General features: G+C 36.2%; 1 protein-coding gene across 11 annotated transcripts in view; it reads right to left on the bottom strand.

The window, feature by feature from the left end:
- Positions 1-26594, bottom strand: part of ERC2 (ELKS/RAB6-interacting/CAST family member 2) — a 407180-nt gene that overhangs the window by 94088 nt on the left and 286498 nt on the right. For all 11 annotated transcript variants that reach the window (XR_011681174.1, XR_011681175.1, XR_011681176.1 and 8 more), the window contains one exon: positions 13824-13889. Coding sequence is in view for 1 of the 11 variants with exons in the window: in XM_071439763.1 (XP_071295864.1) it covers positions 13863-13889 (27 nt within the window). In the remaining 10 variants the exon portion in view is untranslated. The remainder of the gene's footprint in view (positions 1-13823; positions 13890-26594) is intronic.

Here is a 26594-nt window from a genome sequence, read left to right as displayed (position 1 = left end):
TTCAAGACTCATTGCAGCAGTTGCCTTGGAAATTGGCAATAAGGATCCAAAATTCTTTCTCTACCACACACCCAAAGTTTTGAGTCATTCCTGATTTCATAGGAGTAAATTTATACTGTGCACTCTGTATTCACAGATTCTTTCTAAAATCTTTTCTTCGTGTTCTACAGGAAAACAGACAAAGAGAAATTAGGATGCATTGTTTGGAGGGAGAACGGTGAGATGGATTCCTATGGCTCAGCTGCCTTTGGAGTGGACTGGAAAGGCTCCAAGCAGCAGCCCTTGACTGTCTCTGGAGAGTGAAGAGTCCAGCAGACAAAGCCCTGGCCCTCAGAAATGAAAAGCAGAGTGTCAATGATGCTCCATCCACACTGAGGAGAAAAGTAATTTACTTTACCTTCTATACAACTTCCTGCACCATTCCTGATTATTCTTGGCTCCTGAAAATTATTTAGAATATGCTAAATTCTGTGAAGGCCTTTCAAACTTTATTCTAACAATTGGAAAACAGGAGACAGGGTACTATTAACCTTAAAAGTTGAGGGGTTTAATTCAAAAACTCATTAAGTAATAAAAGTGAATCTCTAATCTCATTATGTTATATTTTATGTTGTATATCTAACTGTATTGTACATGTGTGTTTCTAAATCCATTATATATGTCAGAATTCTCCATCCATTAATGGACAATTCTTAAAAAAAAAAAAACAAATTCAAAATCTAAATGCAGCCTGGCTATCTTATTGAATTTAGACATCTGACAAGAAAAATCAGTTAAGATGTTTTTTACAGTATAGTTTCAGTTAGATGTGGAGAACATAAGAACAATTTTTTAAACTTTCCTAAAGGGAGTAGAGCTTTTGCAAGAATTGACAAAAAGCCACAATGAAAGAAGAAAACTTCTAACTGCTCGTGTTATTGGTAGCTCACAAGAGCAAATAAAATCAGGAAATAAAATCATCTGAAACAAATAATATCAGTTACAATATTATTAATTCAATAGTTTGTTGTGGGTTTTTTGACTTAAAACTTGACCTGATCTTCAGCTATTTTTTTATATGCTCTGTTGTGTATGTGATTGAAGATAATTTAACTCACTGTGCCAATTATGACTCTTTCTTACTGCCCAAATGCTTTACTGTAGTAATGTAATCAATATAAATTGTCTAACTCAGCTGGAAGAGCCTTTCAGAAGATTTGTCTTTGGGCTGGCAAGATGCTGTGTATGCTACATCTCCATCCATACTAAATCCCAGGCAGTTTATTTTGTATTAAAGCTTCTGTGGAGAGTGACTCACCTAGAGTAGTAGACAGTTTATATGTGTTAGTTATTACCTTAAGCAATGAATAAAACAACAGTTTTCTATTCTGAAAGTCAGTTTTCTAAAGGGGCTTTCATATTCATAGCCTGAAGTAATCACCAAAACAAAAGCTGCCTGAGCACAACACAGCCAAAATCAAAGGCAGAAGGAAAACCTCCTACTCCTTTGTGTTCTAGACCTCACCTCCTTCTCCTTTCCTGCCTTTAGCTTTCAGCTGCGTGCTGTTCATTCTACATACCTGCAAAAGTAAATTACAAACTGCAGTAATTTGACTATTTGGGGAATCTAACCAAATTAATTAAAACAAAAATTTGAAAAGTTAAATTATGAAATAAGGAAGCAGAAGCAAAAGGTAGATGATCTATTTTACATATATTTCCTTGAGTTATTTCCCTAATACCAAATATATAATAATATATATTTCCCTAATACCAAAGGTTGCAGTAGCCATGATTTTAATTTGGAGCAAACAAGCTGGATCTGGGGTAGGAATGCAGATTAAGAACTGTAGCAAAGCCACAGTAAATAAATTGTACTGTCAAGTGAGATTAGCCAAAGACAAGAGGGAAAAAAACATAAGAAAAGGAAAATAGGAGAAAATGGAAACAAAAGGAATTCAAAAGAATGATGGAGAAAACCCACCAAAGAACAGCTTGAAGAGTTGAAAGAAATTATGACTATTTTTCTCTCAGTCCTTTGCTGTTCTCCTTGTATCCTAATTCTACCCCTAATGCTCTTAGCACAGTTTACCTACCCCTCTCATTGGACAGAACCCAAATAACCTGTTTTGCCATTCACCTTTTCACTCCATCTCAGAAGTTCAATCCTGCCAAAACAAACTACGCCCTGCCCTCATGCTAAAGCTAACCCAGTCCTCCAGCTCCTTCCTGCCTCCCCCTGCTGAAAACACACCCGGGGCTGCAGCTCTGCCATTAATCACACACAACAATCACAGCTTTGGAGAGGGCTCTCTTCCTCATCTGCACTCCCACAAAGCCCATTCCCAACTTCACAACCCATCTCTTCCTTCTCGCTCCCATCTCACCAAGCCAAATCTTTCCTCCTCACCACTGGCAGTGGGAATGAAAAAGCAGCAGAAGAAAGCCAGGATATTATTTAGCCAAAATTGCTAAATCTGATCCAAGTACAACTGTATAGTTTTTTGATGAAGTTTCAGTTCCTTTATAAGAATGGCAAAACCAAAAAGAAATTATTATTCTATAAGGCAGGAAGAATATTTTCTGTCACCTCATCATTCTTCCTTTCAGTTCCTGGGAATAGCAGTGTCTTCCTGCAGTAATTTTCAATTAATGTCCACCACCTTACACAAGCTGTACTCTTGTCATAGGCATTGAAACATTTAATAATTTTGCAGAATCCACACAATTTTTCAGGACATTAATTACCACTAAGTTTTAAAAGATCATCTACTACCAGAAACTACATCTTACTATGGTCACCCTAGGAGCTAAATTAGCAAAATAAGCCAAAAAGTCAAACACCCAAAACAAGCAAAAAACTGCAAACCATAAAGGGGGACAAAAATTTTTAAAATTAAAATGCAGATTCAATATCATATTGTAAAATAAATTTGAACACATCCCATATAAAAAAAGCACCAGTTGTAACAAGATACTCGGATCCTTCCTGTTTGTGGTTTAAAACTTTTTCCCCCTCCCCATTTTCATTCAGTATTTCAAAGCAGCATCTGGGTGAAACATGTTCTAAATATTGTGATTTATTTATTGCCTGCAACAATACTTGGCAATAGGAATATGCATGCAACAACCCAGACAACACTTGCAAAGACACTGAGAAAAGCAAGCTCTTGTAAAAGACAATTAGTTCCCTGAGCGAGTGGGCAAGCAGTGACATGCATCTTGAATGACACGTCTAAGTTTCGACAGCAGCTTGCAGGAAACATTTACATTTGAAAAATCCCTACTTTGACCTCTTTTTGCAGTTTGCTTGCTGGCAGATAGGAGTACATGACAAATGAAGCTAATTGAAATGGGCTGGATGCCAGAGAGCACCTGATGGTGCTTTAGGTGAGAGGTCAGCGACACTGAACACCAGCAGGTGTAATAACAACCTCGGGCTCTCTGTAAAGGAAATGCAAACAAGAACTCAGCCCCAGGATATTCAGGACAGAGCCGACCTGTGACTGGCAGCCAGGCAGCCTCAGGAGATGGGTGATGCTTTGTCACGACTGTATCGTGACATGGCTTTGAGCAGTGTGTCACCAAGTATGGAGTCTTGAGCTAAAATCATGAAGCAACATAAAAATGGGCTCTGAAGAAGAAAGCAGTTTTTCTACTATTAAAAAAAAAGCCCCCAAAGACACAGAATAAGTTGTTCTGATGCTCAGCACATGTTTTTACCTTTATCTGTCAGCATTTAAAAATCACAGTGCTGGAACCTGACCATCAGTGTTGGAAATACTTGACAAGAGAGTAACCTGTTCTTGCAAATTCTGCACACTCTACCCACCACTTCTGGGAAGAATATAGAAAAACAATATGTAAATAACATTTTAAACCTATGTTCTTCCATCTTACTAAATTGGATTATTTTGTCAAACACCTCTCCAGCAGATTTGGAGGTTTTAAATTCCAGCTATTGCTTTTGATCTAAGGAAAAGTGATTGGCTGATAAACAATATTATTCTTGCTAAAGGCTTGCTAAAATTGCATTATAATACCAATAGCAATGCAAACAATTTGGACCAACCACAGTGCAGTCTTGCAACAAAGCCAATAACCAGCGCAGCTTTCATAGATTTTAGATTATTTTCTAGAATACCATATTCACATTTGATTTTTTTTTAAATATTTGCATCTTCTTTTGATTTTAGATGTATATATTCCATGTTGGTTTAGAATCTGGCAACGGATCTCTGTCCATTTCAAAAAAATTCCATCATGGCATTAAAAGAATGTAGGAGTTTTTGGGCAACAGGATAAATAAATAATTAGTGTTTGCAGGATCCCAGTAAAAATTGTCTGTGTCATATGTGTACCTATATTTGATCTCACATGATAAAACTATGAAAAAAAAAATACTGGGCTTCGTAATTAGCTGAGTGGTCTCTGAATGATGATATGTGGTAGATCCTGCTTGGTGAGACAAATGCTTTGATTTTCTTTCATATAAAAAATATCTATACTAAAATTAATTATTAATACATTTTGTCCTAAGATGATAGTCCATCAGGCAATTCAAGTGCAGCCACTTATTAAAAAGACTCATTGATCAGATTTTTATATCATACCTGGAGTAGAATACAGCAAAGGTGTGTTATATTTAGATTTTGGTCACTGCATTCTGATTTATACCGCAAAGAGAATCAAAATCATAAAAATGAGAGTAGCATAGCTGACATTCTCTCCAACAATTCTGGTGTGAAATCTTGCCCTCAAAAAGTCATAGGACAATGACAGAATTTACTGACACCAATGTGCTGCTGTGTTGTAAATCCTCCAGGACAGTGGAAGCTTCATGTGCTATATTCTTCCTCTTCTACAAACATGTACTCAGCACTTAATAAATAAAATATGATGAAACCATGAGAAAATAAAGATTTCTAAACCCAGTATTATAGTTTCAGAAAAAAAAAAAGAAAATTGAAACACCCACTGTCATTACTTTTGAAGTAAAAACAGTCTGTGGCTTTCAGATCTTCCAGCTGGTCAAGTCTGTTTCTGAGCAGCTTTTATGTATAAAACCATGTACCACCACACCCTGCAGGGCTGTTGCACCATAGCCCAAATTCATGGTGCAGTTGACTATTGATGAATTTTTCTAAATATAGAAAGCATATACACATGAAAAATATATAACCACTTCCATGTGCAAAGAGCTTTTTTTTCTGAAAATCAAAATGCAGTTTCATAAGGTGCTTAGCAATTCTTCCTTTAGAGAAGCTCCTATTCTAAGACAATTTAGTGGCACTTACATGCATCAGATCACATAAAACCATGAAACTGAATGCACAAAGACAGCATTTGAAATCTTTCTAACATCAGTTATTAACTGAAGGTTGCTTTATGGGTGCTAAGCAGATCCTCAGCTTTGTCCCTCCACCCAGCTGGGGGAGAATGTACTTACGTGTTAATCACCTGCTGGGTGGTGGTGGGGAATCTATCCTTTGATCAAAGGAGACATACTGGTTTTGCTTTACATCCTGTCTCTCTCGCTCTCTACTGGCCCATAGCTGGAGGGATTCATTTCAGGATTTTTCTTTATTCCAAGTATTCTGTTACTGGCTGCATACCACCACTCAAGGCATCAGGGCTAAAACCAAACACTCTCTGTGGTACACCCGTATGACAGACTTCAAAATGGAAACAATATTGAAGTTAAATCTGTAAGATCAAGTTCGCTGAAACCCTGCAACGCATGAGCTTTTGAACGCTTCAGCATCAGATCAAAGTTTGACAGACTCAAGGAGAGAATCAGTACATTTAAACCTATCAATCCTCAAGGAAAAACAGAGCACATTGGTAAAAGTACAGCTGACAGTACTCATTTGGCCTTGGTGCTAACAGCAGTCAAATATAGCCAGAGAGCTCATGGGTTTTTCTCTGTACTGTACCTTTTTCTGTAACTAAGGCAAAGTTTTCTCACTCTGCTTGTTTAAAGTATATTTTGGAGCTACACTGCTTTTAAGAGGGAAAGACAGGGTATTTTTCTCTTGAAGAATCACTTCCAGATAAAACTTTTCAAACTTCCTTCAAGCAATAAGACTATCTGTGAAGGATTCATATACAAGTTCAGCAGTTTTCATACCAAGACCTCTCTTCCCCACAAAACCAAAAGAAAAGGTATCCTAAGACACTGCAGTTTTTAACAAGTTGTCTTCACTTCTAATTAAACATTAGAAACTTACTAAGTCAAAGAGATAAATTTTAAAAAAAAGGAATCAGTACTCTGAGCTCTTTTCTTACTTGCAATCAGTTGCAGGCTTTTTTGGTTGACAGGTTCAATTCAAAGAACTACTACTACTACTAGCAGATATTTTTGAGGATTATTCATTTTCCTAAAAATGAAGAGTCATTCTAATTCTAAACATGCTTCCACCTATTAATTACTCAATGGAAATAGATTATAGGCCTCAAGGTAAAGAGATTTGCAACACTGAAACAGTAAAATAGCTCATTTCAATTATAAAAGAGTTAACAATACAACAGTTTCTTATTAAAGTTTCTGCCACCGACTTTAGAAATTAGGGAAATTGACAAATGGAGAATAAGATCTCTTAGAAGATGAGTTGTGTAACAGATGGATTAAAAGCTGAATGTGGTTTGGTAAAGAAATCTGGCAAAGAAAAGCAGCTAGCAAACTTCAAGCAGTTTTACAAGTTTTTTTAAAAAATGTCCTATCATTCATAAATATATTACAAATGAGTGCTGCAGGATCTACATAAATTTCTCAACAATTTTGTCAATCTCAACATAGTATGACTGTGGGTAAGTTAAATAAGGATGCTTTCATTAAATCTAACTACAGCTGCAACATAGAGTAAAGCACACAAGGGAATTTAGAAACTTGGTAAAAACCTATATAATTTTGAAGGTAAGAAACCTTTATCATTTTTTTGCCCTGCAATTAATGTAAGTAAGGATATAATACTCAATTACTTAAAAAAAAAAACAAACATAAAGGCAATCTTAGAGCACTTCCAATGCAAAAGGCTTGAACAGAGTTCAATCAGAATGTTGGGATCTGTTATTACTTACTCAGGTATAAATTCCTATTGGCCTGTAGAACCAAAGTCAGACCTAAAACCTCTAACTGCCATAATCAAAATCATCCTAACAGAATCCCTGAATCATTAAAAACTTACCTCAGGGTTTACATTCAACCCTCACCATATTCTTGGAGCTAAAATGAATGCTCATGAGAAGTTCACAAGCAGGCCAGTGCAGCAGATGGAAGACACAACATAAAGAATGCAACTGTGCTGCTTTGATGGCCCCAGCAAACTCAGACTGAGGCCTCAGCCATGTTTGGAACAGTAGCCATTTATAAGCTTCCAGATTTGTTTGAGATTTATCATCTAATTTCAAGGTCCTAGAACCACATGTGACAAAATTAATCATATTATTAATATAATTGGCTCAGAAAAAGCTTGTTGCAAGATCTATCAAAAAATTCCAACCAAAAAAAATTTAGAAGAACTTGCTTTCCTAAAACGTGACACAGATTTACTCTCCAAAATTACAGCTCCATGGAAAATATCATTTATTACTGATCTCCATGCTTGCATCTGGTAGAAATATGTCTATCTGCAGAATGAACAAAGAGTTTCTGATTCTTATTAGTTAAACAAGAAAACTTCACTGGATAAATTTCTATTATTTTAATAACCTGATTACCTAAATTGGTGCTATAGCCTTTGAAGATAAAGTGATTTCCAGAAGGGTCCTTTTGTTTTTAAGTGATGGATATAATTCTCTTCCAGACTAAGCTTTTCCACTTGAAGATGTTAGTGCCAGTGGCTGCTGTGCCCCAGCATCAGCTGGATGTTATCACTGCTCCTCTGCTCCCTTATCCACACCAGGAGAGGACAGCCAGGCTGGCCTGGTGAATGGGCACTCACCACTACTGATGCTAACCTGGCTTCAAGTTGATAAGGGATTGATAAGGGACTGATTCCTTCTGCTGATGGATCTGGGGAGTTACAATCCCAGCAGAAAAAGAGCAGCAAGTGGATAATGGAGGATGGCAATAATCAATAATGTCCTCAGCTGGCACAGCTGCATGGCTTAGGCTGGGGACAGAGCTCCTCATTCATTCAGGTGTGCTGTGGAAGGAATCCAGCTTCTCATCCCTCTCCCCTAGGGAACTGTGACCTCTTCAAACCCTTCAGGAACACTGTTCAAGTGAGTAGCTTGCTCATTTTAGTAAAAGAAGTTCTGGTTCAAAGTAAAGCTAGTACATAAACTGTGTAGCTAGCTTGGCTGGCTTTGGTAGAACTCAGAGCCAAGCTGAACAACAGCTCATGGCCTGGCCAGCCAGATGTGCTGAAAGGCTCCAGGAGGGAACCAGTGAAATCATCACAGCTCTCTGGAAAACAGATCTATACACATTTTCACTGGTTAATTGTCTGTAAAGTAAAGCTCAAAACAGGAACAAAATGAAACAGCAAGGTTCTGCCATTTCTGACATGCAGGGACATTCCATCACCACTGGAAATGAGCAATTAGCCCAAGAGATTTTGTAAACAAATAAAAACATTGATGCCAAAACAGATGACTAATTAGAGTGGGACAGTATAGTGAAATCAGAAATATTAACAGGCATTTCTTAGCTATTTCTAATTCATCACATTGGTATTTACTACGAGAGCAAAATTATACAAATAGCTTAATATTGTCAAAACAATCCCAAGATGCAAATACTGAACTTAATTAAATCACACAAACCAGTATTTTCCATATCTTTCTGTGTTTTTACTCTCTGTTGTAGAATTATTTATAAATTATCATGCTTCAGCCACTGATTTGAGGCTCATACTCAAGACAATCCTACCCTGCCCAATGCCTTTACTCTGTCAGAAAAAGGACAGGAGTCTGCAAGGATTCCTGCTGGAACAGCCAAATCCTTTCATTTGTTTCTTTGTGCCTACACCACCCTCAGCTCAGCCTGAGCTCCAGCCACCACTCCCTGAAGATGTGCTCCATTATTGAAGGTGTATGATCTGAAAACCTGCTCCCATACAGAGCCAGGGCCAGAGGAGCAGAAAGCACAACAGAGAGTGTGGATGTGACTCCAAACTGGCCCCAGCCTCGTGGCTGGGGGCACTGGCTATCTCTGACAGCACTCAGCACCTCGCAGAGCCCTTCCTTGAGAAAACCAAGAGACAAATGCAATGACCACTGGTATTTCATTCATGTTAAGTAGGTCAGCACAGGGAGGTTTTCTTACTTTTTTTCTTATTTTTAAGATGGCATTACAGTATTGTAACTAAGAGAATATTAAAAACAGATATTAGAAGATTTTAATTAGGTATAAATTTTCCATCCTTTGATGAACATTTTCTCTTGTATTTTTTCATAAACTTCCTAGAACAATTTATACAAATCTTGTTTATTCAAAATTTTTTTTCATCTTTTAGTGTTCAATTGTAAAATCTTACATACAAAAGTTTATGTCAGATGACCTTTGATTAGATCAGGAGGTACTTTTGCTTCCAAACAAACCAGAACCTTCCAATCAGAGTGATCTGCAGGCAGTCCCACATTCACATACCCTAATATTCACCTAACAACCTTTGAAACTGTTTTCAAGACAAATAAAAGAACAGTAATTTCACACATTTTCATGATAATTTGTAGATGTGAAATCCAACACAATGCAATTCATCACTGAAATCATATCTTTAAAGCAGATTTTTGCTACTTTTTTCAAGATGTCAACAGCTTCAGATTTTAAATAACAGCCAGATGATTTTATTACTTGTATGAAATCAGTAATTAACCATTCCATTTTACAGCAACTACAGCATTTCAAAACAAAGATGAAAGCTGTGAAAACACATACAGCCTTTTCTCACTTTCTAAAGTGTTTAAAGCTGCTCTAGTATGTTATTTATTTTTACTGTGGAAGATTATAAAAGAGCATGACTGATGATGATGGTAGGCCCCATGATTCTTGTCATCAGACTGACTACATCAAAAGCTTTCAAGTTCAGTTCATCAGCTACATTTTCTCTTTTTTGTACACCTTCTGCACCTGCAGTGAAAAAGCTGAGGCCAAAGTTCAGGCAGAATGGCCTGACTCACACAGCTAAAATACAAGGAAGAGACAAAAAAACCTATTGAATTTATATCATTCATTTCTGCAGTTACACATGAGGGTGATTTGGTGCTTCATAAATACAATGCTTAAGATTAGATAAATGCCTGTCAAAGAACATCTAGTTCATACAAATAATTTTGAGAATACATTTGTGTATATGCACAGGTGCAATGAATACTCTGTATATGTGTGCTATGAATAGAACAATCAAAAGGAAGAAACTGCTCTGAGTAAAAACTGAACAGTACTAAAAGAAAATAATACAAATAACAGGGCTTTCATTAACTCCAATAGGCCCAGGGTTTCAACTTCCAGCCTTAACTCTCATGTCAAGTGATTGACATATTGCCAGTATATAATCAGTAAAAAATAACCAAATACGTACACCTAAACAAATCCCCACTTTTAATGAAAACCCTCTGTCTCCAGCAGTGAGCAATTAATATTTAAAAATACCAGCAGTAGTATTGAAATCTTTAAGAATAAAAGAAAGGTAACTTTTTAACTAATATAAAATGTCCCAATAAAAAGAAAAGCTATAAATGTCTTTCATTAAGAACAAAAGTACTTTAACAGGAATAAAGACTAGTCACAAATCTGTCTATGGTTTGGAAAACAAACAATTGCTTGGGAGGTTCCTCCTTTTGTTTAGTAAAAACTAAGTTACAGTAAAACAACAGTCATGCCTAAAAATTCACAAATCCAAAATGCCCTTCAGCTCCAGTCAATGTAGCAACACCCATTTATCTAATTAAGCATAGAGCTGGTATTCACACAATCAATGAGAAAATTAAAATGAACACTGCAAACAGTCATGCTCCTTATTTTTCCCTTGCCTTGCATGCTACTGATGCACATTTCAAAGCTAGCATGTTTTTTTCCAAAACAAGCCAAACAAAAAGAAAAACAAATTATTTACAAAAGTCCTAACATGAAATAATGAAAACAAAAAGCAGAACAATAGCTAATAGTTAATGCCTTTAAACACATCCTTATATAGCAACATGACCAAATTCTGTTCTGCTTTGTACTGCTAGTTTTAGCAAGCACATCTTGCAAGAGAACTGTTCACCACATCTCAGCAAAGACAAATCTAGGCACCACATTTGTTTTATGACAGTCTTCTCCTCCTTCTCCCTCAAGCATATGAAACACATCCAACAGTTTGAAGTGAACAGTGAATATTGGCCTGAGCAATATTCACTCATCCACGTTGCAGACAATTTCTGTTTTGAAGGAGCTTTTTACTGAATGGCACTGATGCCTTGTGAAGAATGCCTACACAGTGTCTACCAAAGCTAAATTTTAAATTTACAGACTTTATGGGCTGCTCCTAAAACCAAATTTAGCAGTCTAGCTGTATGATCCTATTTCCAAAAGCATTAGCTATCAGCTGCTGCCAGGCACAGGCTTCAGTCACTCCCTGTTTCACGTGTGAAGGGAACCCTGAGGATGTCACAGACAATAAATTTGTCCAAACATCCGATCTACTTCACATCTGACACAGAACACAGTCTACAGTACTGTACAAACAAAGTACTGTACAAACAGGTTTTGTGCTGAGCTCTCTCTCACACATGGACAGCTTGTGGCAAAGCCTGAACTGTTTTTCCAGTGTCTGCTGCACTTCAGTGCTTGGAGCTGGAAAGGGAAAACAAGCACTTGTGCTCTACCTGCACCACAAAACATTTTCTGAGGGTCACATGGCTTCAGTTACCCATGACAGATTGCTATATAGGCTTAATTCTTAAAACTTATCATCACCTCATGATTTTCTTTCTTTTTTTTTTCCGCTGTAAGGGTGAGGAGAGGGGAAGAGATCCTGTTTCTAACAAGACTTGAGCACTGCAGCTGCATTGGCTACTAAATGGGCTGGCCAGGGAGATTTCCCTGAACACTCTGCCAGCTCTCTACAACCTTACAGCACTTGCTCATCCTCAAGTTTAAAGGGACTGCACTTTTTTTAAAACTAACTATGTTTTAAACATAATTAGAGGCCCAGCCTGCATTATCTTTACTGAGGCAGAGTCCCACCTCAGGGCCTCCAGAAAAGCTTTGATTGCATAAATCAATCATAACCATTAGTTTTGGAACAAAACAAGATCAGAAGCTAAATGTTTTGGTATATCAGGCACTTATGGTTTTGGTAGGGGAAAAAAATCCTCTTGAAGAAAAATCAACTACAATTCAAAAGCATAGAATCTATTTTACACTGCTCTAATAGATGCTAAATAAATATTCCCTCAGCCTCTTGTCAGCCAACTTTCAAAATCATTGTATTCTTTATACACAGGTTTTCTTAAACCAAATCAAATGTGGTTTTGAGTCTCTAAAAGGGCAAAAAACATGTTCCATGTTGCAATGGAAATGCAGTCACAGTTTAAATTATTTAAACTGTATAACTAAAAGTTATGACAAATATACAAAGTACAAAATAGTAAGGTGAAGATTTTTTTCTAGAAATCCACATTCTTGCAGCTCAAATACTTTTAAAATTAAATTGTTTCTATTCTATTTTCCTCTCCAACATAAAACATATTCCTTGTGTTCATTCTCTAGTTTTCTTCATGTTCACAATTAGCTTTTGATAGATGTCTGCAGTAACAAAAAAAAATACATAGAAGCTTTTCTAAATAAGATGGATATACACCCAATTTAATTTTATTAATGTTGTGTTTTAATATACATTCAGTTGACTGAGAGATTTGATTTCCCTCAGCCATACTACTTGTTATGAAAATCAGCAGAGTGTAAGAGGCAGAATGGTAAAATGCCAAAGGCAATGTAATGTGTGGAAGCTTTAATAAAACATTAATCTTTGCTTATGTGAGTAGATTTTACTCCTCTGAACAGGCCCATTGAAGTAAATAAAATTGTTCCTGTAAGAAGTAGTGAGCAACATTTTCTACAAGCAATCCACCAAAGCCCGGTGTCCTCAGCAATGTTGAGACCACGGTGATTTTGAGCTACAAATTACCCACAGCTTCAAAGGCAAGCCCCAAACAAGTGGATATGCATCAACCAATACCTGACACACCATAATAATACAATTTGAACATCATTTGGGAGACAAGCAATTCAAGCTGCACTTTGTACTCTGGAATATCACAAGGAAATTATTGTATGGATGTTATTCTATGATAATATTTCAGGCAAAGAGCATGTATTTCACAGAGAGATTATACTTCCCTTACTAAATATCTGCTGCTTGTTTTAAAGTTTCACTAAAACATTTCAGCTGAAGAGGTAGTCTCATGTTTTCCCATGCATATCATAAATTCTATTCTAGTAAAACTGAGTGCTTCATCTGTGGCAAAACTTCTTAAGTATCAAACTTTCATACACATTCTGCAAAGATATTACAGTGCTCTTACAGGGATTTTAGAAATGGTACAGCAAATTAATACAAGTTTAAAGAACTTACCTACTGAAAAAAAGGAATTTGTTTAGACAGATACAAATACATGCCTTTTAAAGTTCTGTACCCACCTACACCTTTAGCCACAATAATTTATGAAAAAACCAGAACCACTATACCATTGAACCATAAGACACAGTTTCTCATTTTTCACTGCATGTGAGAAAACATCCTTACAGCATTCACAAACACACTTGTCAAGCAACACAGCTCCATGCAGTGTAAAAGAAAACACAACAATTAGACTGCAACATAACAAAGAGAGAAAAGAGAGTTTCTCACCCCTCAAAACAAAACTGGAACTTTGGTTTATAGGAACGGCTATGCCCATATACCCTCCTCATCATCCTGTGTGCCAGACATGAGGAGATGCACAGAGAAGGTGATGGCATTGGAATGAAAGAAAGAAAGAAAGAAAGGTTAGTTACTTTGGTGCATGTGAAATACAATTTTCTTGGCTTTTAACAACATGATTTTTTTTCTAGTGAAAGCCAGTGAACACACATGAACAAGCTTGTATTACATATACAAGAATCTGCATCTATAGCAACCAAAAAACAACAACAGTGATGTAAATTTTTTTCCTCCCCATTAAAACAGTGTGTAGGAAGATGATTATAAGATTAAATATTAAAAGATTATCTATTTTTTAATTGCACGCAATTCAAGCCAACATTGAGAGCAATGAAAAGGTCAAAACTTTAGGTAAGCAAAAAAATTAATCAAATTGTCTTACATTTTGTTAAAAGATACAAAACTGCTGAATAACCAAAAAATTTATCATTAGCAAAGTAAAAGTACACTTTTCTAAAATGCTATCAATTAAATTTATCTTTTCAACACATGTTAAACACTGCACATTTTTGGATGCTATTAAATAGTTCTTCCCCTTTTTTCCAGTTTTGAACCATTAGGTTTATTCATTTTGAGTTTTGGGGATAAATAACATTAATGACAAATACAAAAATTCATAACAATTTCTTAATTTGTTTTTAAAGGGGATTAATTTACGGTAGATAAGTTGAAAGCAAAAAGTCTTTCTTCACATTTACTATAAACCTGATTTTAAGAATAAAATAAATTTTAATAAAATCTAAAAAATAAACATGAACTAAACCAGGAGATTGAAATGTTGTACCCCAGATACACTAAGATGGCAATTTTACAATGAATCTTTATTTACACACACACACACAGATGTGCTCGTGCACAGCTATCTCTAAACACAGTTCTACTGTGCCCAATGAGGTGACACTCAGCTGCTAGAACTTAGAGGTGCACAGTACAATGTTTTTAATTTATCTCAGGATTTCAAAATCAAATAAAATCTTATTTTACTATCCTTAAAATCCAACCATTAATATCTTAGAAACATTAAAAAAACCCATTCAAAACCTTCAAAGTTAGCTTGTGTAACATATTGCTGGCACTTAATTAAATCCAAAAATCTAATAAAATGAATGGTAATTAATTATGATTGAAATGGACAGGAATTTTAGCCTGAAAGTATACACTGCCAGTATCACTACTGTTCCTAACCCATTCTTGGAATAAAAAAGAGCTCCCAGATGTCAACTGTTATTAAAAACCAGATGTTAAGATAGATGTCTTGCATGTTGCTGAATTAAGTAAAGAAATCTGACAGTCCACTATAAACTTAGCTATCATTTAACACAGAAGAAATGTGGGTAAATTTTTTACAGTTAACTTGGAACACATCTGAGTTATAATGTCTGCACAAATACACCACAAAGCAAAGGCAGAGTAAGGCCTGAATATCCTTATTTATTTTTGAAACAAAGGCACAGGTTCTGTAAAGCTTCCAATGAGCTGAGTTTGCCTCTGAAAACACAAGTTATTTCCTCTGGATTCTGCAGGAGCCACTCCTGGTCCGGCCCACTAATGCTAATTGAACTGACTTCCAAGCTGACAAGAATTTTTGCCAGAGTAAAGGATGAAGAAAGAATGAAGGATTTCTTTTCCACTGAGTAGTTTGATCCTATTTCACTAACATAATGCATTAGGTTAATCTTTGGTGATATCCTTAAAAACAGCAAGAAATCAACAAAATGGACAAGACAACGGGTTTGCAAGTGACCCCTCCCCTAACTACACACAGCTGGTTTGCTGTTCAGAGTATTGCAATTCTTCAAACAGGCAGACATTCATTTTTACTTCAATTATTTGCGCCATCTCCTTTTGGCAGAATTCTAGAAGAGTTGAAAAACCAAATATTGTCAAATATTTGTAAAGAGTTTTATGGGAAATTAAAGACAAATATAGTTTGACACTGATCCCGATATACAAAAAGCAATAAATTAAAAGCTGGAGCTCAGTTAATGTCAATCAACATGGTTTTATTGAGCACCAGTACTGTCAAAATATAACTCTCTATCTTTACCAATTACAGAGGGAGTCTTTTTTATAAGGTAAGTGCTTTGAAATAATATGCTGAGATTTCTGTAAGGCATTTGATTATGTGCCACATGACACAGTGTCAGAACAATTAGCTCTGTACTAAATGAATGTTTGCTGGAGAAGGAAGGGAACCCATAGATATCCTTCTCATCCCAAACTTGCTCCATATTCCCATGATCTGAAAGAAAAGCCTGACAGTCTTCTTGGAAAAGTGAACAGATGTGGAATTATCTGAATTAATGTTATCAGACATAGACACATATGCCTGAAATCATGAATCCACCATCATAATTGGAAAACATATAGGGCAGGCTTAGAAGAAAGGGAACTGCTTCTGAAATCAAGGACATCAAAAAGGTCTTCACAGGTCATGGTTGAAATGAACACGTGGTACAATGTTGGATTTACCAAGACAAATACAGGCAGAGAAAGAAAACCCAGAACTTTTGCTACATCTCTAGACAGTAGCATAGGACCATTAAGAGAATTTCACATCTGGTCCTCATGTCACACTCTTGTGAATATTTGAAAGACTGTAAACAGCTCAGGAAACAGCTAGAAAATTATTGAAAAATAAACTTGGCAGTGAGAAACAGGAGACTCGACCTAAATGATTCCTCAGAAAACATTAAAATTAAAAGATTTTCTGATCATTATTAAGTAACATAGAGAAAAGGAGACAGATTTTTCTCTCATAAAGACCATCTAGATAGAGATTTAGAGAATGTAGTTAAACTGCAAATACAGGACATATTTTTCAGTAATTTATCATTTCTGGATGATTTGAAGATTTCATGTCAAGTCTTAGACACTTTCTAAAAGATACAGTTAATTACATTCAAACCAATTTTTAAATTATAGATTTGATGAAGAAATTATTGAGTAGTCCACATTGTGATCACAGTCCACTTAACCTTCAACAGCTACAATTAATAAAAATCCTCTTCCATCATTTTTCCTCACATCTGTTTCAATGAAAATGTGTTCCATGATCCATCTTATCCTGTATATAAAAATTTACTACATATTTTCCAATTTTTTGATTAGCAATTTCATAAAATTAAGCACAGTGTTCTGTTTTGACATGAAACTGAATAAAAATAATTTTAAAAATCAAAAAAACCACCAAACAATAACATCACTGTATTTTAATCTTTTAATACTAAGAGCAACCTCAAAACCAGTCTCAACTGGTATAAATCCTAACTTAGAGTTACAAATTTTTCTGTATGGATAGGAACAAGTACCCAAAAACACTGGATAAAAAGCACATAAGAATCAGGACTGTAATTTTGACAGGTTCCATGAATAAAGTATTGTATCAAGAAGCTAAGGTTGGGTGCCTCACTGCAAACAGAAAATAAAATTCCCTACTTATTTCTGCATTCTTGACACACAGTGAAGCAAAATAAAAGCTGCAGTAATGCCTTATCATTTATTAATATTGGAACAGAGGATTCCAGAAGTAAGCTTAGTTTTTCCTATCAGTGTGTGTATCCTACAGAATCATTAATCTATGGCTCTTTCAAACAATAAACTGCAATCAAGCAATTTTTCATTAATGTTTGTGTACATTAACTGCTTTTTAAACTTGGATCTTTCATTGGTTTATAAGGTCAAGAATAGCAATTCAATGACAAAAACTGCAAAGCAAAATCTCAGTTACTGACAAGTGAAACAGGAAAACACCCAAAATTTGAGAGATACCATTTGACTTGAGAAATTAGTATACACACTTGTCATAAAATTGTTAACAATTCCAAGTGTTTAAAATATTGAATGCCTTGTATTTTTAGGACAGACATCCCAGTAACTAATTTGGACCTGTATTTATAGTAAAGTGGAATAATCTCAAATACTATTGAGGCTTTTTACAAATCATTGATTTTATTTCATACTTTTTTTTTTTAAATTTCTGTGCTGCTGTTTACTATAATTGCCTACTGTCTTAAAAACAAGTATCTGCTATAACAAAAAGTGATTTACTGCTCTGATCCAATTGCCACAAAACCTCAAATATGGCTTCAAAGTATCAAAATGAGTAAGCTAAAAAACAGTGCTTGGAAAACATTACACACAGATGTAGAAATGTACAGAGACATTTTCTGTTTTGCTGCTGGAGTATATCTCAATGCAAGCTTTGCAGGCAGATTTCTTAGCCATCAATTCTCTAAGGCTCATCAGGGTCAGCAGTAAATTGGAGACAGTGGCCTTCAGGTAACCTCACACAGCAGGTTAGAAACAGAGAACTCTAATTATGGTCTGCACAATTAGGTCTAGCTACAAAATTTTAATAATCAGATGCCAGAAATTGTCAGCCCAGTCATTGCCATTCTGCATGTAGCAAATTCTTGCTCACTGGTGAACATGGAGTAGCTGCAGGAGGTAATATTTGTGTCCAACAGCAACAAATCTACAGCTTCTACAATGGTCCTGAGAGTCACCTCTGTACAATACACCTGTCTTGGGGGGTATTCTGAATTAATCGTGCCCAGAACTGTCCCCTTTAGCAATTTCACAGTGTTGGAGGACCTCCTGCAATGTATGTTTCATTTAAATTGAATCAAACAGGAACTTGGGGTGCCCAATCCAACACCACATCTGGATATGAACCATATGCAAGAAGTGGGAACGACCAGGAGGATTTGATTTGAATCTGCATTCTTGATGAGAGCTAAAACCCTAAGGTAGGTGCACTCAAAGACAACAAAAGACTGCATTTCAATGTGGCCACCTCATGAAAATATGTGTTAGAGCACAATCCCTTGCACTCCTGTGGCATGAAAGTATCTTTATAAAACTTATTGTTAAAGAAAAAAAAAAAGTCCTGATCTCCTTCTAGCTTTCGCAATACAGGCAACATTAAAAACTTGATGAGTTAAGCTTTTCTGGCTCTCTTCCCACAATAGGAGACCCTTCCTGACAAGGCTCATCACATTTCCCTTTCATGTTCTGCATGCTAAGAATTAATGTCTTAACTTGGGTTAAATAAATCTAGCAATAACCTGCTCATCTCTGCAACTAACTTTCTGATGACTGATTTACACTGCTCTCCTTATTATCTACGGCCTCTAATGGGTCATTAAACATGTAACTGCTGGCTCTGAACTGTGAAATTGTCCTACTTACAGCAAATACTCACATCTACAAATATTAATTTCCCCTTTTTACAAAGAAATCTACCTGCTATGCAATGGCATTTCTTTCAAATCAAGAACTTAGCCTAAAAATTAGGATCTTTTAGAGCTTAGAGAGACTTTCATCTGCTGCTCAGTTTCTGGGAGCAAACATAGCTGAGGACTAATCACATGAACTCTCCATGCACAGAACAATTGACTACAGAAGAGTTTTGTGCATGAATGATTTGAAGAACTGAGCCTTTAGCTAAAAAGTGGAAAGACTAAGAGTGGATTCATTAAAGTGTTTGGGGCATAGAGCTTTAAAAGATCTTTATTTTATGTTTCATTTGTATATTCAAAAAGATGAATAAATCTTAAAAATTGCTTCAGCAATATGTATTTATGTCAGAGGTCTATTTTCAAAGTTATCCATAACAGAAGGGGTCACAAGTGACCATGCATCACCCAGTTATGAAAATGGCCTTAAATCCCATCTCACCATTTGTTCTATTTGTATATAGTTGGGTTAAAATCAATCACAAATACAGCCATGGGGGAAAGTGAAATGTTGTTTCTGACCATTTACTTTACAGCACCCAGACCAGTGTTCACATGAATAAGATGTTTCAGCAGATACTCATGCATTCTGAAGTTTTATCACTAGATGAAGCGGAAACTCAATGCTTCTTACAAGAACTGGTCCGTGAAATCAGATTTGCAATGCAAAAAATTTATGGTCCCCTTTTTAGTGAAAGCCTGTGACATGTTATCTCACTTAAGTAACCAGTGCCAGATATGCAACTTTTGTTATCAAGTTACTGTCTCTCAGAAATGCATTTTTGGCTCTCTCAGTTGGTCTAAAGACCTATTTTAGACTATGATGGTGGCAGATAATTTTTCTGCTAAGAAATGTAAGATAAATGTAAACCTCTATATAAGTGTTGTATATTATAACACACACATTCAGGGGAAATGAAGGGGAGAGATTTCTATAGCTAAACATGATCTCAAAAAATTCTTCCATATGTGGAAAAGACTGGAAAGCTAGCATATAAATATAGATATATATAAATATACACACTGCTCAGTGTGTATACATTTATATCACATTCATTAAACCTCAAAATATAAAATAAATTAATTTCTGTAAGCAAAGGAGAGGTATAACTTTTCAATGTGCAAAATATATCTCCCAAAGTATCAAAGACAGCAAAACCTATTTCCTTCTTCTTGTTTTTAATAAAACTCCAGTTTAGATGGTCTTTTTGTAAATTAAAAATTTAATATCATTAAAAGATATTTAAAAAGCAGCCTGGCTACAGTATAATTGCAATTAAGAGGCAGGAATAACAAAAGCATTTATAAATATTCTAAATTTCCATTGGCTTTTATTTTCAAGTGAGAACTCTTGAGTAGCTCACAATGTTTTTAACTGCAAAATGGCAGCAAATCAAAACCAAGAACCAGCGTATTCTGAAAGACAAATTCAGATTCAGAGATACTCTTCCAAATTTCAAGGCTCTTTCTTTTCTTCCATCACAAGTACAATGTAACTCACAATGACCCCTAGGTTTGAAGCCAAACCTCAAAATGTGGGCAAGCCTCTGTGGAAAGCTATTTCAGTTTTCTTCTTAGCACAAAGTGGACAGAAATACCTAGATAGATGTCAGGCAAAATTTTCTACATCTACTGAAATAAGCACTTGATAAGACTCAAGTTTTGGGAAATGCTTAGACAGAAGTTACTTCCTCATTACAGGAGATTTGTCATTCAGTAGCTGCTTATAATAAACAATATCGCTATGAAAACTGCATGCAACTTAATTGGAAAATTGGTGTTTTCAAGGTGATCATGATACAAATAGGATTTTACTGCATTCAGTTCAACAAGTCTGAACAATGTGTGATATGAATCACAAGTTCTTTGTTCCAGAAGAATAATATGTGCAGCAAAGATGAAAAATTAGATGAAAGATTAAAAATCTGAAAGCATTTATCTGACTAATTTGCACTGCACTTCTGAGTTCTCAAAACACTAATTCAGCACAATACTAGTTATTTACAGTGGATATGTCTGAGATTGTTTATACTGAATGTACTGACAAGCAAACCTTGCCCTGCCCAAATTCCTAAATTAAATAAATCCATGTGACTCCGATGAGCTTAGTGCAGGCTCAACTCGGTGCTAATGCAATTGCGTGCTGCCCTGCAGCTTGAGGCACCAGCAGAACAAGTTCACATCCATTTGGGGAACAGACAAGAGCAAGCTCACACCTGCCTAAAAACAATGTGTAAACATACAGGATAAAGAAACACACAGAATATTAAACAAAATCTGGGTCAGGGAGGAAGGCAGTCATTCCAACTTAGTGCATTAGGCAGCTATATCATATCACTCCTTTTATGTAGGACAATGTCATTGGTTTTCTCCTTCTTTTCTCTTTTCTTCTTTTTTCCTGAACAACTAAAAGACAAAGTTTCAATGATGCAGAAAAATCCCAAACAAGAGATTTCATTTTTCCAGGTACTAAACATCTGCTCTGACTGACATTTCTACTCACAGTCTAAAGAAATTTGAAGAATTTTATGCTTTTCAAATAACCATGGTTATTTGCATTAGCTGAACCACTCTGTTTTGTTTTATGTTTTTATGGCTGTTAGGTTTTGTTGTTTGGTTTTGTGTTGATTTTTTTTAAAGGAAAAATCTCAGTTTTGATATTCCTGAGGCCTGTTCAGGAGTTTGAGGTTGGCAATTTTCCAGGGTGGCCACAGAATACAAGGCATTATGCTAACGACCAGGACTGCCAAAATACACAAAGCAGCATGCTCTCCCTTCCCCTAAAATTACATATGGATCAATACAGTGATTTGTAGATCAGGATCCAGACACTAAAATAATAATCGTTGTTTGACTGTCCTGTGGTTCTGATTTCCAAGTCATCCACCTCAAACAAAATCCCATCTGACCTGTTCAGAGTTTTTCACATATCGTCTTTCAGCAACTCCAAGGATATTTAGCAGTTCCAGCTCATGAATAAAGACCTGTTGCCAAGACCAGTCACCACTTTACAAATCAATAAACACTTTTTTTTCAGAGCACATGGTCTTCTTCAAAAAGTTCGTTTTTAGTGGCACACATCTACTTGGCGACAGTCAGTTTGTTGTCAAGTTTCACACATCACTGCATGTGATTTCTTTTCTCAAACAGAGAAAAGAATGCTGGAGTATGCTGGAGTTTACCAGCATACTTTTAAAAAGCCTCTTTAAAATGAGGCACATTTAATAGTAAGACAGTTACAGGCTCATTCTGGAGCAGCTGGCCTTGTGACTGGAAGAAGGGAAGCTCCAGAGATGCACCCTGCCCCATTCTCTGTCCTGATAAGGAGGACTTTTCCTTTAGATAGGAGGATAGTGAAGAAACCTTGAACTACCTTTTAGGCCTCCTTGCTGAGATCTCAGAGGAACAGAAAACTTGTTGGTGAGTTTGTAACAAATTACTTCTAAACACTAAATCTTGTAGAAGAGCCATCAGAAATGTTTTAAGTAGGAAAAAAAATCTCTATGTAGTCAGACAGGATTAAAAGATGTAAAAGGACATCTTTTTACATGCTTAGGCACCATGTGACATTCCATCCTCAATTATAGCTTCTAAGAATAGGGCCAACTTTTTGGAAAGCATCCAATTCCTAAAGCACGCCCTGTGATATTCACATTTTTCTAAAAATCTGATTATTTTCTATGAGCACATAATCTTTCATAAAACAAAAATCAAAGTATATTTGTAGCCCTGGTGACCACAGAGTAAAGCATTCAGCTTTGAATCCACTACAGCTCAGGTATTCAGAAAACTCTTAGGAGATTAAGAACACTGTACATTTTATTTCTTTAAAAATCTCCAGTACTATGGGAAGTAAGAAGATTTGACAGTTGTTATAATCATCAGGATTGGCAATAAAATCTAAAGTATGAAAATTATTCAGATATTATACCTCCAGTCTTGCACTGTGCTAATGCAGAATCAAGTTCTTCCCTATGACCTCTCAAATAGCCTGATTTCCTATTAAGAATGCCATCAGACTAACTTAATCTGAGACATACTCGTGTCAGATTACCTACACTTCTTTTTTCCTGTAGAAATGCCACTTTTAATTTCATAATCAATTAAAAATTTTTACTAAGTAGTCCATAAGCAGAATCTTGAACTTAGAACCCTCAACCACATCTTAATGCTCTCAGAACCCTCCACCACATCTTAATGCTCTCATGAAGTTAAAGAAGTCCTGGGTGATAAGCAAAGATTGCTGTTCATTATGTGGAGACCATCCTGGAGTTAGAGATTGGTCATACAAGTTGAGGACTGTAAGGACTTTGAACAGAGAGTGAAAAATGCCCAGAGAAATGAACAGTAAGTGAAGAGGGGTGACTAGAGCCTCAAACTCAGAATAGGGAACAGACAGGGGGGGTCTGAGAGGCTCCTGAGATTAGAAAACCAAAGGGAAGGAGAGGTCACAAACTGACCAGAATGGTGGCTAGCAGGGCAGAATTCTCTGCTGGCTGCTAACTCACAGGCCTGCTCCCATACTGAAAGGACACAACTGACAGAAGGAGGGTGCCCAGTGAGGCACCTGTGGCAGGGAATACAAATGTGCTGCTTCCTAACAACTTCCAGCAACAGCAATTTGCTTCAAGAGCACACAGTCACTGGTGTGACACAAAAACATTTTCCATAACGGGAAAAAAATGAAAGATGATGTGGGCAACTGAGGCCAAGACAAAAGAGTTTTAAGGAAAAACAGTAAGGATGTAGAGGTGAGAATACAAGAGACAGAGAGCTGGACAGCTGGGTTTGGGGGAAATCTGTGCTGTGGGGCAAGAGAGCTGTTAAATCTGGAAGTCCAAATTTATTCAGCCATGGGGGTTTTTGTTCCAGATAACTCCTGGATGCAACAATCCAGAGTAGATTACTGTAATGCACTCTACAAGGGACTACATACTACAACTCCTTGGAAACTGAAGGTAGAGCAAAATGCTTATTCAGCTCATTTTCATTCTAGGAGTATTACCCCCGCACTTCAGGATACACACTGACTGCCAAAATGTTTCCAGGTGGAAATTAAGAAAGATTGCCAACTCTCAAGCCAAAATTGAAGAGAATAAATTCAAGTTTTTGTGCAAAGCTGCAAAATTATCTTTTTTTTCCTGTTTTTTTTAAAGACTAGTAAAAAATTGTTAATATATGTTACTGACATGGCAGCACTCAATCTCCTGAAATTTATTTATGTCAAATAAAAATCAGATGTACAAAAATAACCAGAGATCACACCATGACCAACTGTAAAAAACCATGTCTATGGGAGATGAGAGAGTCTTCCTACTCTTTATGAAGTTTCCTTACAACTGGACCAGAGTTAGGTCTAGACAAGGATGGCAAAAAAAGGTCACCCATCTATGCCTCTCCCTAGAGAGCAAAAAAGAGGGAATAAAGGCTAAAAGTGTCTGGAAATTTGTCTTTGTTCCCTAGCAGCAGCCAGAAGACCAAAACACATCCATTGTATCTAAAAAAAGGTGCTCAACGAGTTCCTTCAAGAGAAGTCAGACATCCTGTTCTTCACTAAGACTGGAGTCATTCTGCTACATGCTGCCCGCAGCAGAATAGGAAATCAGGTAAGAGTTATGACAAAAACAGAATCATTAAAAAAATCTCAGTGCCTGAAGAGGAAAGCTTCTCATAAATATTATGCCTATTTCAAACAGGATGTGCATCTTCCAAGGTCCTCCAAGAACCTCTGGGACACCTTTCTCTTTACAAAGGGTACAGAAATGTCTTATTCTTTGTTGCAAAAATGTACTCCACTGCCCAGGTACATACTTTACAGGCATAAAATAGCATGCATTTCTCTATATAAATGTGGCATGTGGATTAGAAAATCCAGTATTATCTACAGAAATGAAGAATGTTTCAAATTAACACTGTTCAACTGTCTCTGCCTCTCAAGAAGTCAGGAGAAAACTTTTAAAATCCCTCCCTAGCATTCACCAAACTAAAGAATATTTATGATACAACATGCACAACTTCTTCATCTCCTTAAAAAACTAAAAATTCCCTCTGATGATTTGCAGGCTTATTATTTTCCCACTTTATTCTGTGCTTTTAAACCACATGTTGGGTTACAGTCACATACCTAGAATCTGTGTGTAATGTTGAATGGGAAATGCAGGTTTCTATGGCACACAGCAATCAAATTGCTGCACAAATGAATGCTGTAAAGAGGGGTAAATAACAACACAAAAAGTAAAGAAAAAATTATTATCCATGATTGAAAAATGTAAGATAAAGTAATGTCTAGAGTTCACTCATTATTACCCTTGACTGTGCTGTTCTCAAAGGCTATTTCAGCAAGGATTTTGCTATGAATCTCCTATTTGCTTTCTTAACAAGTAAACATATGCTGGGCTAATCCATTGTTCACAGTGTGTGGAAATTTTGGGATGACAGCACTTCAGGAGAACACCTATTCTGAGTCCAACACAAGCTGAAACAAAGCTCTATTCATCTAACCTGTTCTTAGAAGCCTCCAAGAAAGGACCTTCCATTACATGTATATGAAAGAATGTCCACATTTTGTTTCCACTTACAGATTCATTAGACTCACAGTGAAAGAGTTTTCTTTTTAAAAACTAACCTAGTTATTCCTGGCAAAATTAAATTTACTGCTCCTAGCCTTTCTCCATTGGGCACTGGAATATAATTGATCATCGTCTTTTTTACAACAACATTTTATGTATTAGAAGACTTATGTCTCCCCTTTGGTACTTTCTAGACTAAACAAACCATGTTCTTTAAGCCTTCCCCACAGGTCATGTTCTCTAAAACTTCTATCACTCTTGTTGCTCTCCTTCTGTCCCTTTCTACTTTGTCTATGTTTCCTAAAGCATGGAGATCAAGACTGTAAACAGCTTTTCAGATGAGCTCTCACCAGTGCTCCAAGGAACAGAATAATTGCTTCCTGCTTCTTCTTCAATATTATATCTATCCTGGAATTAGATCCAACTTCATTGCAATGGTATTCCACTGAGCAATTTAGATTCCTTTTTCCATGCAATTACCTCAATAGCATATGTGACTTCTCCCCTGTAAACAGACTTGCCTTTACCAAATTTCAAATTCCTTATTCTAGACTCTCTCCAGGTTATCAAGATTGGAGCAACTTATTGAGCAGTTTGACTGCTCCTGCTGTGCTTGGAGCTTCTTACACCTTTATTCATGATCAACAATAATAATAGCATTTCTATTTCACCACTGAAATAATCTCTACTCATCAGAATCAGATAAAGGACAGACCTCTTTGGAACCCTGCTGTAACTGGCCCTCCTGTCTGAAAATATGCAATGGAAAATTTGTCTATTGGTTGCACACCCATCTCATGGCAATCTCATAATTATTTAAATTAAAAAATATATTTTTAATTAAAGCTTTTATTGTTGCAATTAAATTTACATTAGTTATTCATTACATT

The sequence above is a fragment of the Agelaius tricolor genome, unplaced genomic scaffold, assembly GCF_023055355.1.
Source record: "Agelaius tricolor isolate 1412-34295 unplaced genomic scaffold, bAgeTri1.0.p SCAF_14, whole genome shotgun sequence".
Lineage (NCBI taxonomy): Eukaryota > Metazoa > Chordata > Aves > Passeriformes > Icteridae > Agelaius > Agelaius tricolor.
Note: the sequence above shows the minus strand (reverse complement) of the source record. Positions and strands in the feature narration are given on the sequence as shown.